The sequence below is a fragment of the Juglans microcarpa x Juglans regia genome, chromosome 4D, assembly GCF_004785595.1.
Source record: "Juglans microcarpa x Juglans regia isolate MS1-56 chromosome 4D, Jm3101_v1.0, whole genome shotgun sequence".
Taxonomy (NCBI): domain Eukaryota; kingdom Viridiplantae; phylum Streptophyta; class Magnoliopsida; order Fagales; family Juglandaceae; genus Juglans; species Juglans microcarpa x Juglans regia.
Window position 1 is genome coordinate 28,998,053 of NC_054600.1, and position 13,977 is coordinate 29,012,029.

Genomic DNA, 13,977 nt, shown 5'->3' on the forward strand with positions numbered 1-13,977 from the left:
GACTCGTTATTAACCCGTTAAGCAATCGTGTCTTAATGGGTCAACTCGTTTTGACCCGAACTCGTTAAGGCTAAACCCTAACCCGCTTTTATCGTATCGTGTTCGTATTAGGTTAATTGGTCGTGTCACATATTACCACCCCTAGTTGACCTATATAAAATTAGACCTAATTTGCTTTCAAGATTAAAACTCAAAATTTTAAAAATTTATCATCTCATCATTACAATTTTCTTAAATTTTCACACAAAATAAAATAAATAATTCAATTTTTTCAAATTCCAAAACAAAAATAATATTACAAAATATATTCTAACAATATTTTATTGAAATTTTTTTAATTTTAACATCAATTTATCTCATTTCATCTCTAAAAATAAACGAGGTCTAGATTCTTTGACCGACTTCCAAAGTACTCCTTTGCATGAGGGTATTAGAAATTGAATTATCGCACTTCAATATAAACTTCATGTGATCATCAAGAAAAACAAATTGTGAGATCACTTGTATCGCTGGATACAAGGCTCTTACGTGCTGTTTGGATAGTGAGTTAAAATTAAAATTAAAAATTGAATAAAAGTTGAATATTATTATTATTTTGAGATTTAAAAAAAATAAATTATTTATTGTATTTTATGTAATAATTTAAAAAAAATATAATAATAATATAAGATAAAACACTTCTTATATCCAAACGGAACCTTAATTTTATTTTTTTCTAGCTAATTCACGTTTATCTCCTCAAGACTTTGAGAGGTACCACTCACCTAATAATTATAATTTGTATATATATGTTAGATATAATTTTAAAATAGGTAAGTTATGCATACTCTCTTTACAAAAAAGTAAGGTTTATAATTAAAAAATAATTTTTTTTGTGTGAGACTAAAATTTATCCACTTCTTTCAAAAGAGTGCATAAGACTTACAAATTTTATAACAATAAATATCATTTTTCCCCTATTATTTATATAAATTTTTCTATTTTGACTTTGACCTCTCAATTTCATCGATTGGGGTGTTTAAACTTTTACCACTTTCTTTTACTTGCGTTAATTTACAAAAATTAGTCCGCAAGCTTTGTCCCTCGCCCATTTGACTTAACAAATATTATTTTTTTTTTATAATTCATAATAATATTATAAGATGACAATATTTTTATAAAAACAAATTATATAAAAAATATTATTAACTCAAAATATTTAAATCAAATTTTTATAAAATCTTGAGTTAGTAATAAAAAATTAATATTTTTATTTAATTTCAATTTAATTTTACATCAATTTTTTATTTAACGAAATAGGCACTATGATCATGCAATGAGCCTTTCTATTTCATCTGCAAAATTAAAATTAGACTAAAAAGTGAAAAGCATAGCACCCCTCTTGCCGTTTGTGAACCCATGTGAAAACATCTATGAAAATGAAATAATTGTTGTTTTGATTGAAGATGACTTTACCGTACGAGATGAATCGAGATGCATTTCTCAATCCAAACCCGGGTTAAATTATTATTATTATTTAAATGTTTTCATCCCACATTAAAGATGACAACTGGGAAAAGGAAAATGACAATTACAAAGATTTTGCCTAAAGTTATAATTCCTTGCATATTTATTAAAATAAAAAATCTATTCATCATCTCAATTTTCATCATCCTTATATCATCTCATAATGTGACATTAGATGATAAGTTTATAAGTGAAATGTAATAAATAATTTACAATTACCTAATACTATATTATAGAATGATAGAAGTTAGAATGATGAATAGTATTACTCAATTCTAAACCGGGCTTATGGTTGTGATGGGCTCATTCACCCCGTTTACAAGAACAGAACCGACCGCATCGTATTCGTTGCCAAGGTAGTTAGATAGATGGAACCATGCAATCTACAATAACGCCCCTTTTTAACCACCACATTGAAACAGAACAAGCGGCTTATATTTTCAAAATCGATCTCTCATCTTTAGTAGATTTTCACCTTTATTTTCAACAAAATTGGAAAAAAACCAGCATCCTTCCTACTCGCAACAACCAGGCCCATTGGATTACCGTTAACACTTTCCACGTACTCATAATATCTTCTTCTTTGTTCTTTTTAAATCCCAAGCCATCATTACCCATGCGCATTTAATACATCTTCAAAACAAAAAAGAACACACACAAAGAGCAGAGTGATGCATACGATTATTGCGTGGAGAATCCGACCAATCTTCGCGTCACCTGATCACACGACATAATAAAATCAATGAAGAAAAATAATAAACACAAATCAATTGTCAGGATAGCTCTTCTGCTCTACTCTCATCGCTTGGAGCTCCCGTTACATTCTTAGTAGTTAATTTTTAATTTTAATTTTAATTTTTTTATATGTATTTTTTAAAAACTTTTAAATATTTTATTTTTTAAAAAATTTACAATATTATTAAAAAATACTCACTTAATCATTACGTAAAAAAAGTTAAAACAAAACAAAAAAATATTTTCCTTTTCACAATATTTTAAGCAAAAATATTTTTAAAAAATATATATTTTTGTAAACTATCTTGTAAAAATAATATCATTTTACAAAAATATCATTATTTTACAACATATTGTGAAATATGAGATGTCTTATATGGATATCATTACTCATGAAGAACTATCTCCTCTATCGAAATATCATATTCCACTTCATTGACTTCTCTTCTTCCTGCCTAGATTTGACTAACTTTTCTTCTTCATAAAATATATATGTTATATTTATGCGTGTAAAAAAATATTTATACAAATATCAAGTAGATAAATTTCACACATTCACTCACTTTTTTATAACCAATTTTGAACAAAATTAATCTATATAACACTTTTACCTAGCATTATATATATATATATATAGTTATGCTACATACAATTACTTTTGTATATTTCTTAAGCACTTCATTAATTTGATTGACCAAAATAACTATTTTATTTTTAAAAAATTTGACGCAGCCAATCACATTAATAGAATGTATAAGGAGTACGTAAAAATAACTGTATATAAAATTATATATATATGAAAAATGACTATATATATAGTCATGCAATTCACGTGGAGTGATTTAGGTGTGGTTTGGATAATAAGATGAAATGAGATGATTTTAGATGAAAGTTGAATGAAATATTATTTTTTAATATTATTATTGTTTTTAGATTTGAAAAAGTTAAATTATTTATTGTATTTTATGTGAAATTTAAAAAAAATTATAATAATAAAATTAAATGAGACGAAATATCTTCACTATCCAAACGGGACCTTATTCTAAAAAATCAAGGGTGACCACGTAACAAAACCGCTCTAAGCGGTCGAGCTGTAAATCGCCTAAAAGCAGCCCGCTATTCAGCTGTTGCCACGTAAGGAAATACACTGTAATTTAAATAGGCTTCACCATAGAGAATCAAAAGGCGTATGTGATTTTGTAGAGCCTTCTCTTTTGTCTTTCTCTTCCTTGTTGCCCCTCTATTCCGTCTCTTCGCATTGCCCCATTCTTAGTCCGATGCCGAATCAATTTTCTTAATATGACCATAGAATGTTGGCAAGCCATCCTCATCACTGTATAGAGCCCAAATCTAACCAATCTGAAACTTTCCCTCAGATTTTTGAGCATCAAAGTTGTAGAATTCAGGTTTTGAAATTTCAATAGTTTATGGGGTGGCAGCAAGATAACTACTATGATCATCTACAACATTACCAAAACTGATGTCCCTAGGCCCCTTGACATCCGCCTGGCACATGGATGCATTTCCATCAGACTTCACCACGAGTCTCAACACGGACCATTGTGATGCATAATTCCAGCTTCCTCGCTATCGATAAAAAATAAATAAAAATCCAGCTTCCTCGCATCGGCATCGGCATCGGCCCCCCCTCTACCTCAAACACAGACCATTGCAATGCATATGCCCAAACCTCACCTTTCCTGGGAAAGATGGCACATTCATTCCTCCTTCTGAAGGGATTGCAAGGGTGTACGAAGAGACTGAGTTTTGAGAGGGGTAAGGGGTTGCGTGAGGTTGAAAACGCGAAGTGGCTTATTATTTTCTGATGTAGTGCTAGTTCAAGATAACTGTAGTGAAAGTAATAGGTGTCACTTAACTATTTATAGACTGTTATTTGGGTAATATTAGCCCGACTGGTCCCAAATATTTCTTGACCACATAATTAATATGCGGGTACGGAGTAAGTTGGGCTTCCTAGGGATGGGCCAATCACTTTGCCGTGAGATGTGGCCTTCACGGAGTAAATAGGTTGTCTTGGTGGTCCAAAGAAATTGACTTCAATGAAAATTACGTTATTTGTTATTTAACAACTTTAGATTTAATTACATATATTATTTAGTTTTTATTCAATAACATATATAATGAGAATGGATGGTGAAACTAATTAATAAGAGCAAAACTCTCTTTAAGAGTTTTTATTTATTATTATTGGGCATGGAACCAAGGAGTTAAAACTTAAAAGGTATATGAATATTTAAGATTCAGTTTGTATTCGTAACTCATCTTAATTTATCTTACTACTATTCATTACAATTCATTAATTTTAATTCACAAATCTCACTACTATTTACAATTCATCTCAACTCATATTCGAATCTAAACGACACCGTACGTCACTGTTATAACATGCACTTAATTAAAATATATATATATATATATATATATATATATTATTTTAAAAAGGGGCGAACATAAAAGTAGGTAAATATTAATTATTTTTAAAGAGTGTAGTAGGTAGGTACGCTGTCTAGGTCGATTGGTGGTCCAAAATAACAGAGGAAAAAACGAAAATTAAATGACAATCTAAAAATGGGAATTATTAAGCCATGACCCACAAGCTGCATGCCTACATGCATGCAAATCAAGATTAAATTAGATGGGTATATAATTAAATTATTATATATTTAGCAAAGATAAATAATAAAATAAATCAAAGTTTGGAGGTGGTAGCAAGTTGCATTAGATTCTTCCTAAGAATCTTGCCGGACGCATTCTTGGGTATAGAAGCTACAAATGCCACTCTCCTGATTCTCTTATATGGAGCCACCTGCGAATTATAAAAAACACGACCATTTAATTAAGATTTATTTATAATACAAAACAATTAATTTTGTGCTTAATTAATTAATTAATTAGAGATTCAAATATTAATATATGAAATAACTCAAATTATATCTAAGTACCTGTGCTGTTACGAAGTCCATGACGGCACTGTCAGACAAATTACTTCCAGCTTTTTTTACCACGTAAGCCATGGGATACTGTCCAACCTCCTTATCAGGAATTCTGAAACTCGTACGTACAATACACTATGTGAAAATTAAAAGAATTAAGGTTGTTTTATCTTATTATATTATTATAATTTTTGTAAATTTTTATATAAAATATAATAAATATTTTAATTTTTGTAAATTTTAAAATAATAATAATAACATTAAAAAATAATATTTTAACAATACATTTTTAACTTTAATTTAAAATTATCTCGATTTTTATTTTATCTCTGAATTCAAATCAGCCCTAAATCAAGACTCTATATTTGTGTATGAAAATTCTCCGCACCATACTATTATGTCACATTTTATAATGATAAAAAATTATTAAATTAATAATAAATATGTCATATCTTATACAATGGCATAAAAATAAAATATGAGTATGATATATAAAATTATCTATTCTATATAATATATATATATATATATATATATATATATATATTAAATGAAAAAAGAAAAAGACATGCAGATCGATTTCTGAACTCTTTCAATGACAATGTATAGATCCGAATGAGAAGAGTACGACTTACGGTACAACAGCAGCGTCAGAAATTTCTGGATGAGCAACCAGCAATGCCTCGAGTTCTGCTGGGGGAACCTAATGAATTAAGAAGATATCACGACAATAAACGATCAGCCTATATATATTTTTCGACATTATTAATATGATAACAAACATGTATATTAATGTTAATTGCATGCATCGATCGACATCCTTATTAATTAATTTCCGACGTATTACGTAGGTAGGTAGGTACTTGTATATATGTGTACATAGAACAGCATGATCGATATTTCTTAAATAAAAAATAATATTTATAGTCATAGAATGAATAAATAATATATATTTTTTTTAAAACAAATAAATAAATATAAAAATATTAATTTTTTAATAATAAACTTCATTCAATTTTAAAAAGAATGCATTGCACTTACACATAAACACATGCTATATCCAACATTACTCTTTCTAAATATCTGACCTGGTAGCCCTTGTATTTAATCAGTTCCTTCAACCTATCAACCACGAAAATGAAGCCATCATCATCAATGTAGCAGAGATCTCCAGTTTTCAACCATCCTTCTGAATCCAGAGTTGATGCCGTGGCTTCAGCGTTGCGGAAATAACCTACATGCAACACCAACCAGCCTAGCTGGTATATCATATTAAAATACTTAAAACGATCATATTAGGTACATGAGTTCTTATGAATGTATAAGATGTGAGAACTATAATGAAAAGTGTGTTTTTTTTTAAGGTGGTCTCAAGTATGACCCACCTTTTTTTTTCCTAGAAAAGACTGTACAAATTTATATACCAGCATTAAAATAACAAATCATTTTCCAAAATGAAAGGCAAACAGTTTTTTCCTAACGTGCCCAAGTGATCTTACCATTACAATTATGCATTTGAGGAGAGAAAAATGACAACTGATGTTACTTTGTTTTAATATTTTTTTTAGCATAATACACAATCCAATGATACAATAAATTCATGATAATAAGACTTTTAATGATCACGAGTAAAGCCAACCTTGTTTACTTTTACAAAATTTTTCATCTTATCTCATATAATTATTACAATTTTTTTAAATTTTTATATAAAATAAAATAAACAATTCAATTTTTTTAAATCTCAAAATAAAAATAATATTAAAAAATAATTTTATTTAATTTTTAACTTTTATTTTATATTATTTGTGAAAACAAACAAGATCACAATTCTCGTATAATCTAAAGAAATTCACAATATTAAGACTTCTAATGATCACGAGTAAAGAGAAATGTTTTAAATAAAAAAAAAAAGAAAATTATAATATAAATATATTTATAATTTAACATAATATATCAAATCAACTGACTTTGTGATATTATTTTTACGAAATATAATTAAAATATTTGTTCTACCAGGACCATAAATTGAAAAATGCTTTTTTGATTAAACAAAATATTATTTTTAATCCTTTTTTTTGCATCAATCATTATCTATCTACGTGACGTTAATTAATAGACGATCAACGACATTTTTTTCTTTCTTATTGTACGTGTACCTTTCATGACGGGCAGACCTCTCATCCAAAGCTCACCGGTCCGATTCACGGGCAGAGCATCCTGGGTTTCCGGGTTTACAATCTTGGCTTCCATGCCTGGAGATAACAACCCCACCGTACCGTACCGCTTACTCTCCTCCAACGAGTTCGTGTAAGCCCCAATCGCCGTCGATTCTGTCAACCCATACGCCTGAAGAATCGTCACAGCCGGATACCTCTCCATGAACTTCTCTATCACCTTCTTGCTCGTCGGGGCCCCACCATTTGAAACCAGCTGCAGCGAGCTCAAATCATACTTGGACAGTATCCGATCCGCGCCGCTCACCATAGCCGCCAGTATCGGCGGCACGACTGGGATGGAGGTGATCCGGTACTTCTCGATCGCTGAGAGCATATCGTGCATGTCGTATTTCGGGAGGATCACCACCGTTGTTCCCGACGCGAGTAGGGCCAACACGAACGTTGCTAGACCGTAGACGTGAAACATGGGGACGGTGCAGAGGAACCTATGCTCTCCTTCGTTTCCTTTGGACCGAACTAACCTAATCTGAACCATCGCAATGAGGCTTCTGTGCGAAGTCACCACGCCTTTACTAGCGCCGGTGGTACCCGACGAATAGAGCAGAGTCGCCATGTCGTCCTGGTTGACACGGTCCCTAACTCGGACGTCCCCTCTTGGCTGCTTGTTTAGCATTTCCTCCAACGTGGCCACGATTCTAGCGTTTCGAACGGCGGGGATGGACTGATGCTCATCGAGGATTACAATTCGGAGACTCGATTCGGCGAGTTTGGGGACGAGTTGGTGAGTCGTGAAGGCGATGATCGGTTTCGAATCGGCAATCTGCTTGGCGATTTCTTGGGCGGTGTTGATGGGATTGGTGGTGGATATTACGGCGCCGAGGGACATGACGGCAAGGCTCACCACGGGGAAGAAGATGGAGTTGGGAGAGAGGAGGAGGATGACGTCACCTTTCCTGACGCCCATATCGGAGAGAGAGGAGGCGACAGAATCGACGGCGAGCCAGACATCTGAGAAGGTGAGATGGCGGCCGGTGGAAGCATCGAGAAAGGCTATATCGCCGTGGTGGGCATGGGAAGAGATGAAAGTGGTCACGTCAAGGTAAGGGTTGGGTGGGTGAGGAGTGAGCTCGCGTTTGCTGTAGAAGATGGAGTCGGAGTTGCAGAAACCGCTTCTGGGGTCGATACTCGATGGCTTGCTTTCGATTGCCATGTTTGACGATTTGCTCTGCCTCTGCTTCTATTGCTTTGATTTTTGTTCGCTCTCCGTACGTGTCATACAAAGAACATGTACTAAATTTAGGGAAAATATTCTCATTAGCCGATTCACATATTCTACACCTAAAACCTAGCAAACCTGATTCATGAATTAAATATAAAAGACTAATGCTAGAGCTCATGTATTTGTTTAGTTCTTTTTTTATATAAAATTTTTTAACAATTATAAATATTTTAAAAAAATAAAAAAATTACAATATTATTAAAAAATATTTTCTTAATTACGAAAATTATAAAAAATAATTTTTCATTTTACTTCGTGATTGAGGAAGTATTTTTTAATGACTTTTTTTTTTTTTTACTTTCTAATTAAGTAAGTATTTTTAATAATTCTAAATTTATTTTATTTTTTAAAAATATTTAAAAGTGTTAAAAAAATCTAAATAAAAAATAAGTTAAAAAAACACATGAAAACAAGCTCAGCGGGAGCTCTAACATTGTCCAATATAAAAACACTGAAAACGGCCCCAGATTCTCTCCTCTCGTTCACGTGTGTCTCTTTCCGTGTAAAACACTTGATGAAAAAAGTGAAGTCAAAATCAATCAACCCAAAGCTTGATTTCAGGGCAGCAAATAATTGAATAATTCACGGTGGAAGAGAGAGGACTCGGTGAGAGAGAGTGAGCTCATTGAGAGAGAGAAAAAGGGGGGATTTGGTGAGAGAGATCGAGGAGAGAGAGACGTGTATGGGGGAGAATGAAGAAATGACAGAAGGATAAAAAATAAAAAATAAAACCTGAAATGTGGTGCAGAGGCTGCTGAATAGCAGTCCTCTCTAATTTATGGACTGGCAGAAGAGAGGCCAAAACTTATCAGTGGAACCCACCAAATGAAAACCCACATCCATACACTAATGAGCAACCAGATACAACCAATATTTACTTGGCAAATTAAAAAAAAAAAAAGAAAAAAAACACAGGCCACAAACAAATAATAGTGCTTGCTATCACGTACAAAGAGTTAATTTGGATTCAATTAAGGTTGACACATGCAATCAGGAGCGGGATATGTATATATGGATTGCTTCGCCTTTCTCAACCTGATCTGCCCTTGTCTACTTTTGTGTCCTTCCAGAACTGCTCGTTGGAACTCTGACCACTCCATGCTTTTATTCAGAAAGAGCTGGCCCAACAGTGCCATGTTTGGTCTTATTATCTTCATGTTCAGGTAAGCTCGATGTCCCACCTGAATGATACAAGTAAAATTTCATTTGCTCCAGATTTTGATATATATGGATAGGATAATTACACAACAATCTATATTTTTCTAGTTATTGAGTATCTATCATATAGATCACTATTTTATATCATATACTTAGGCTTGCTGCCATGCACTTACTATAACATGTAGACCACTATATAGCATATTTCAAACTTTCGCAGCCTAACACAACCATCTGGACTCGCTAGTACATACTATCGGTCCAACCAGCGGGTAAGGAACAGATGATTCTAAACAATTTGACTTCACTAGAGTCTTTCTGAAGACAGAAAAGTTATTTGAATAATACTTACCAAAGCATTGTGCATATTGCCCGGAGAAGCAGAAATAAAAATGTCACTCTGCATGCTCACATAATAATCAACTGCAGCTGACAAAGAAGCCTTGCCTTCAACCTTAGTCCGTTCCTCTGCTGAGGAAAGGCTCTTCTTATCTTCCATTAATGGAAATAATTGGCGCAAAGTTGAGATCCTTGCCTCTCCACCATAAACCTGAAAAATAAAAAAATAAAAAACATTGATCCAAATCTCAATCCCTAACACAAGACAATGGAATCCACTATTAACTGAGAACATATCTGACCAACCATATGCTTGGTTGTCAAGTCATAGAAAGTCATTAATACTCCAATGAAAATGTCATCAAAACCTTGTGGGAAGCAAGATAAAGACGAGTATTATTGTCAAAGCCCAAAGCTGCCAGCAGCAACCCAATCTCTTCTGGAGTCAATGGGCAACGTCCCTGATTTCGCAGCTCCTCATCAGTGAACTGAGAGTTCAGGACCCTTCCTTGCCAAATCACCTGCCGGTATTTTGCAAGAGCCAGTTTCTCAGCTTTACCCCCACCAAAATCACACGCTGAATGAGCAGCCATATCCTGCATGGGGATTTTTATTTTTATTTTTTTTTGTGGGGATGAGTTGCATAAACAATATCAGCAGATACATATATTTAATTGATTAGACTCATTTAAGTAAATTCAGTGTTTCTTTTACCCTTCACAAGACGCTCAGCAAGATAGTTTGTGTAGATAAAATTAGATTTAAAATAAGGCATGTGAGATGGTCTAGAAATATGGCTCCTGTGAGTTGTCCATTCTGGGGCTTATAATGTGCATTGGATCAACTACCTGCTACTGGGACCCCTAAATACCAATCTCAGAAACTTCCATTTGTACACATGGTTCAACACCAGCATTAGATCAAATGTATTGTTCGTGGTCAAAAAGGAAACTGTCAAGATTTTTAAGAAACAAAACAGCACAAGCCCCATGCCACCTTAAGATTTTTTGATAAGTAAAAATTTTATTCATCATAATAGTAATAGGCGAAGCCCATGTACACAGGAAGTATACCCCATGCCACCTTAAGATACTAGTCCAAAGAACAAAAATATAAAAAAATGAAATTAACTCTCAGTAATTATTGCATAAAAGAAAATGAGAGCATACCTTATCAAAACGAAGATGTAATACAACAAATTTCCTGGCTTTCCCTTTTCCAATTTGATCTCGTTCCTCCAGTAGGTATGCAGTCTGGTTTTTGTTGGGAGGGTTAAGGAGGCGATTGACAAGGGTGTCTCCCAATGCCCTGATATGAGGAACAAAGGCTAGTGCATGAAAGTTGACTTTACAACGTAGTCGCTGAATGTTTGTGGGCAAGTTGTCAAAAGTGAGTCGGTGAGAGAATGGGGCAATAGCAGCAATTCCATAACTGCGTCAATTGAGAAGCCTTCGAGGTAAGTAACACAAATTTGTAAATGTAATTCCCAATCATAAACCTAGAGTACTTGCAGGCAGTAGTATTAAAAAGATCCAAGAAATATTTGGGTAATGCTGCATGCACTACTTTCAGGTTGTCTACTGACTCTACAAATCTTAACCGAGTATTACATTTCCTGGAATGATATTCTCAGGAACTTAAATCTTTCATAGGGGATGAAAACTTCTTTGAATCCAAAATGCTTTCCGTGGTTCTGGCAAGAGCAATATAAACTTTTTGGATAATTGATATCGTAAGTCGATAAAAGAGCAGACATTTGCAGCATTAAGTTAAACTGGAGCAATTTTAAATCTAAAGAATAAGATCAAGTTACAGACCTCTGCAATATGGGCAAGACATTATCCAGATACCAGTTAGCGGAAGCATGAACAGGTGCTGTTTTAATTCTGGTAGCTCGAATGCCTGTAGCATAATACTCCCTCGTGCTCCAAGAAAATTCACTGGGCAGCTCTTTCGCTATAGAAACTTCATCGCGCAAGACATCAATAAAGTGGTCAACATCAAATATTTCTGTGAATGAACTGCAACAAGCATACACAACTTGCATAAAATATAAATACCTTCGTCTTTTTTTTTTTTTTTTTTGGGGGGGGGGGGGGGGGGGTGCAATCACTGCAACTATGTTTGCAAAGATAGGTTACTTATAAATACCTTGAATCTTGCCATACAGGATTCACTTCGAGATGTGGAATCACTAGGGTTGCATTCAAGATTTTAGCAACAGCAACTGCATCACAGATCTTTAAGAAACAGGAAACAAAATAAAGTTCTACAGAATGTTCTACAAGGGCAACAATTAGCTGCATAGTTGCTACAAGAAATAGCATTTATCATATAAACTTTCTCATTTTATCTCCAAAATACATCGTTACAGTACATAAATGGTTACTTACCCCCATTTTCTGCTGGTTCAATCCTCCATCAAGAAATACCTGAATATACCCTCGAGTTTTTTCCGGCACAGCTGCAAGACATTAATAAATGCAAGTACATAAAGACACCATTCTCGTCACCAAAATATTGAAAATCCATTCTCTCCAAAAACTTCCTCACAGCACTTCATCTCGTGCATAAAACCTATATAGTATATATGATGTACTTTCAGCCCTTACATGGTATATTTGTAGTCTCAGCACAAGGCTTCCATCCTTGGTTGGGCAAGGGCGACCAAAGTTTATTCTGTTGTCGAACTGACTAAAAGAATCAAACATTTTTTACCATTTACCAAAAGAATACCAAAAATGTATATGCATATACATAGCAAGCACTTAGTTGAAACCTACTCACAGTTTGGCCTATTAAAGCGCCCTCTAGTAGATCGAAGTGCCTAGGTTTTGGAGCATTCCACTCCTGCCATGCAATGCACCAATTTCGTCATGCATTTTTAACTAACTGTATAGAATTAATCATGGTTTGATTATGCTTAACACCAAATAATCATATTTAAGAATATATTTCCTAAGCAAATAAAGTAAATTATTAACTGAAAAAAAGAAATGATTCAAAGCTAATTGGAGAATTAATTACATTCAAGTTTATTCAATATACACTTTAATCTTGATAGCAATGATACATTAATTAGAGAAACACAGATTGAAGTGAAACAAATAATCTGGGAGACGTACGGAGAACATGGAAGGCGAGGCACGGCCCAGTGGGCGGAACAGATTGGGCAGGAAAACTGGCAAAAGGACCATGAAAAGCCCAGCAATAGCAGCTCTCTGAGATCCGCTGAAGTAGAGGTCCATTGGGAGTACTTTCGGGCGAGAAGAAAAGTAATCGGTTCGTCGATGGCAGAAACCCTAACCCTAGACTTCCAGTCTGAACTTGGAAGCCATTTTAGCGTCGGGAGGTGGCAAAAAATGTGGATTGACTCGGGAGGTGTCCCCTTCGATGGAAATGGCACGTGTCGCGGGGGGGAGAGGGGGGGGGGGGGGGGCGCTTCTCTTATGCGAATAGTGGACATTTCTTTTTTGGCAATTGTATTTTTTTTAAATATTTTTAATTATTAATATAAAAAGTACATAAATTTGTTAATAGTCAATTTCTTTGTCACGTAAAAAGAATTAAAATACAAGAAGATCACATTTGATTTGGGGGCATATTCAAGTATTTTCCTTCTTTTTTTACCATCAAGATTCATCTCAATCCACCACCACACAAGTGGACATTTTCTTTACCTCTTCATGTTATTGTTATTTTTTAATCAGTGAAAAAGTTGAGCAAAAGGCATCGACACTCGAGAGGTTGATACCGTCAACCTTTTTCAGCGTCAACAGAAGTTATAACTCAACTCATAAATAAATTATAAAGCTTACGAATCCTGTCT

The 13,977-nt window shown here is 33.8% G+C and overlaps 2 protein-coding genes across 10 annotated transcripts; both read right to left on the bottom strand.

Annotated features, from left to right (window-relative positions):
- Positions 1–4,891: 4,891 nt before the first annotated feature.
- On the bottom strand, positions 4,892–8,665 carry LOC121260328 (4-coumarate--CoA ligase-like 5). Of its 8 annotated transcripts, none has more exons than XR_005939686.1 (5): positions 7,352–8,665; positions 6,284–6,450; positions 5,831–5,898; positions 5,205–5,330; positions 4,892–5,068 (listed from the first exon to the last, which is right to left on the bottom strand). XR_005939686.1 is itself a non-coding variant. In XM_041162154.1 (5 exons), exons 1-5 carry the CDS (start codon positions 8,580–8,582, stop codon positions 4,952–4,954), a joined length of 1,665 nt encoding a protein of 554 aa, XP_041018088.1. In that variant the 5' UTR covers positions 8,583–8,665; the 3' UTR covers positions 4,892–4,951. The 8 variants fall into 8 exon arrangements, 5 of the variants coding, with proteins under 5 accessions (XP_041018088.1, XP_041018087.1, XP_041018086.1 ...); XR_005939684.1 differs by having other exon boundaries at positions 6,266–6,450; XR_005939685.1 differs by having other exon boundaries at positions 5,205–5,307; positions 6,261–6,450.
- Positions 8,666–9,565: 900 nt separating this feature from the next.
- On the bottom strand, positions 9,566–13,623 carry LOC121260329 (O-fucosyltransferase 31-like). 2 transcript variants are annotated; one of them, XM_041162156.1, is made up of 10 exons: positions 13,274–13,623; positions 12,936–12,998; positions 12,761–12,842; positions 12,542–12,612; positions 12,300–12,388; positions 11,966–12,169; positions 11,318–11,579; positions 10,517–10,744; positions 10,162–10,359; positions 9,566–9,832 (listed from the first exon to the last, which is right to left on the bottom strand). In XM_041162156.1, the coding sequence occupies exons 1-10, from the start codon at positions 13,394–13,396 to the stop codon at positions 9,623–9,625; spliced, it is 1,530 nt and encodes a 509-aa protein (XP_041018090.1). In that variant the 5' UTR covers positions 13,397–13,623; the 3' UTR covers positions 9,566–9,622. The 2 variants fall into 2 exon arrangements, with proteins under 2 accessions (XP_041018090.1, XP_041018091.1); XM_041162157.1 differs by having other exon boundaries at positions 12,761–12,838; positions 12,932–12,998.
- Between the last annotated feature and the right edge of the window lie 354 nt (positions 13,624–13,977).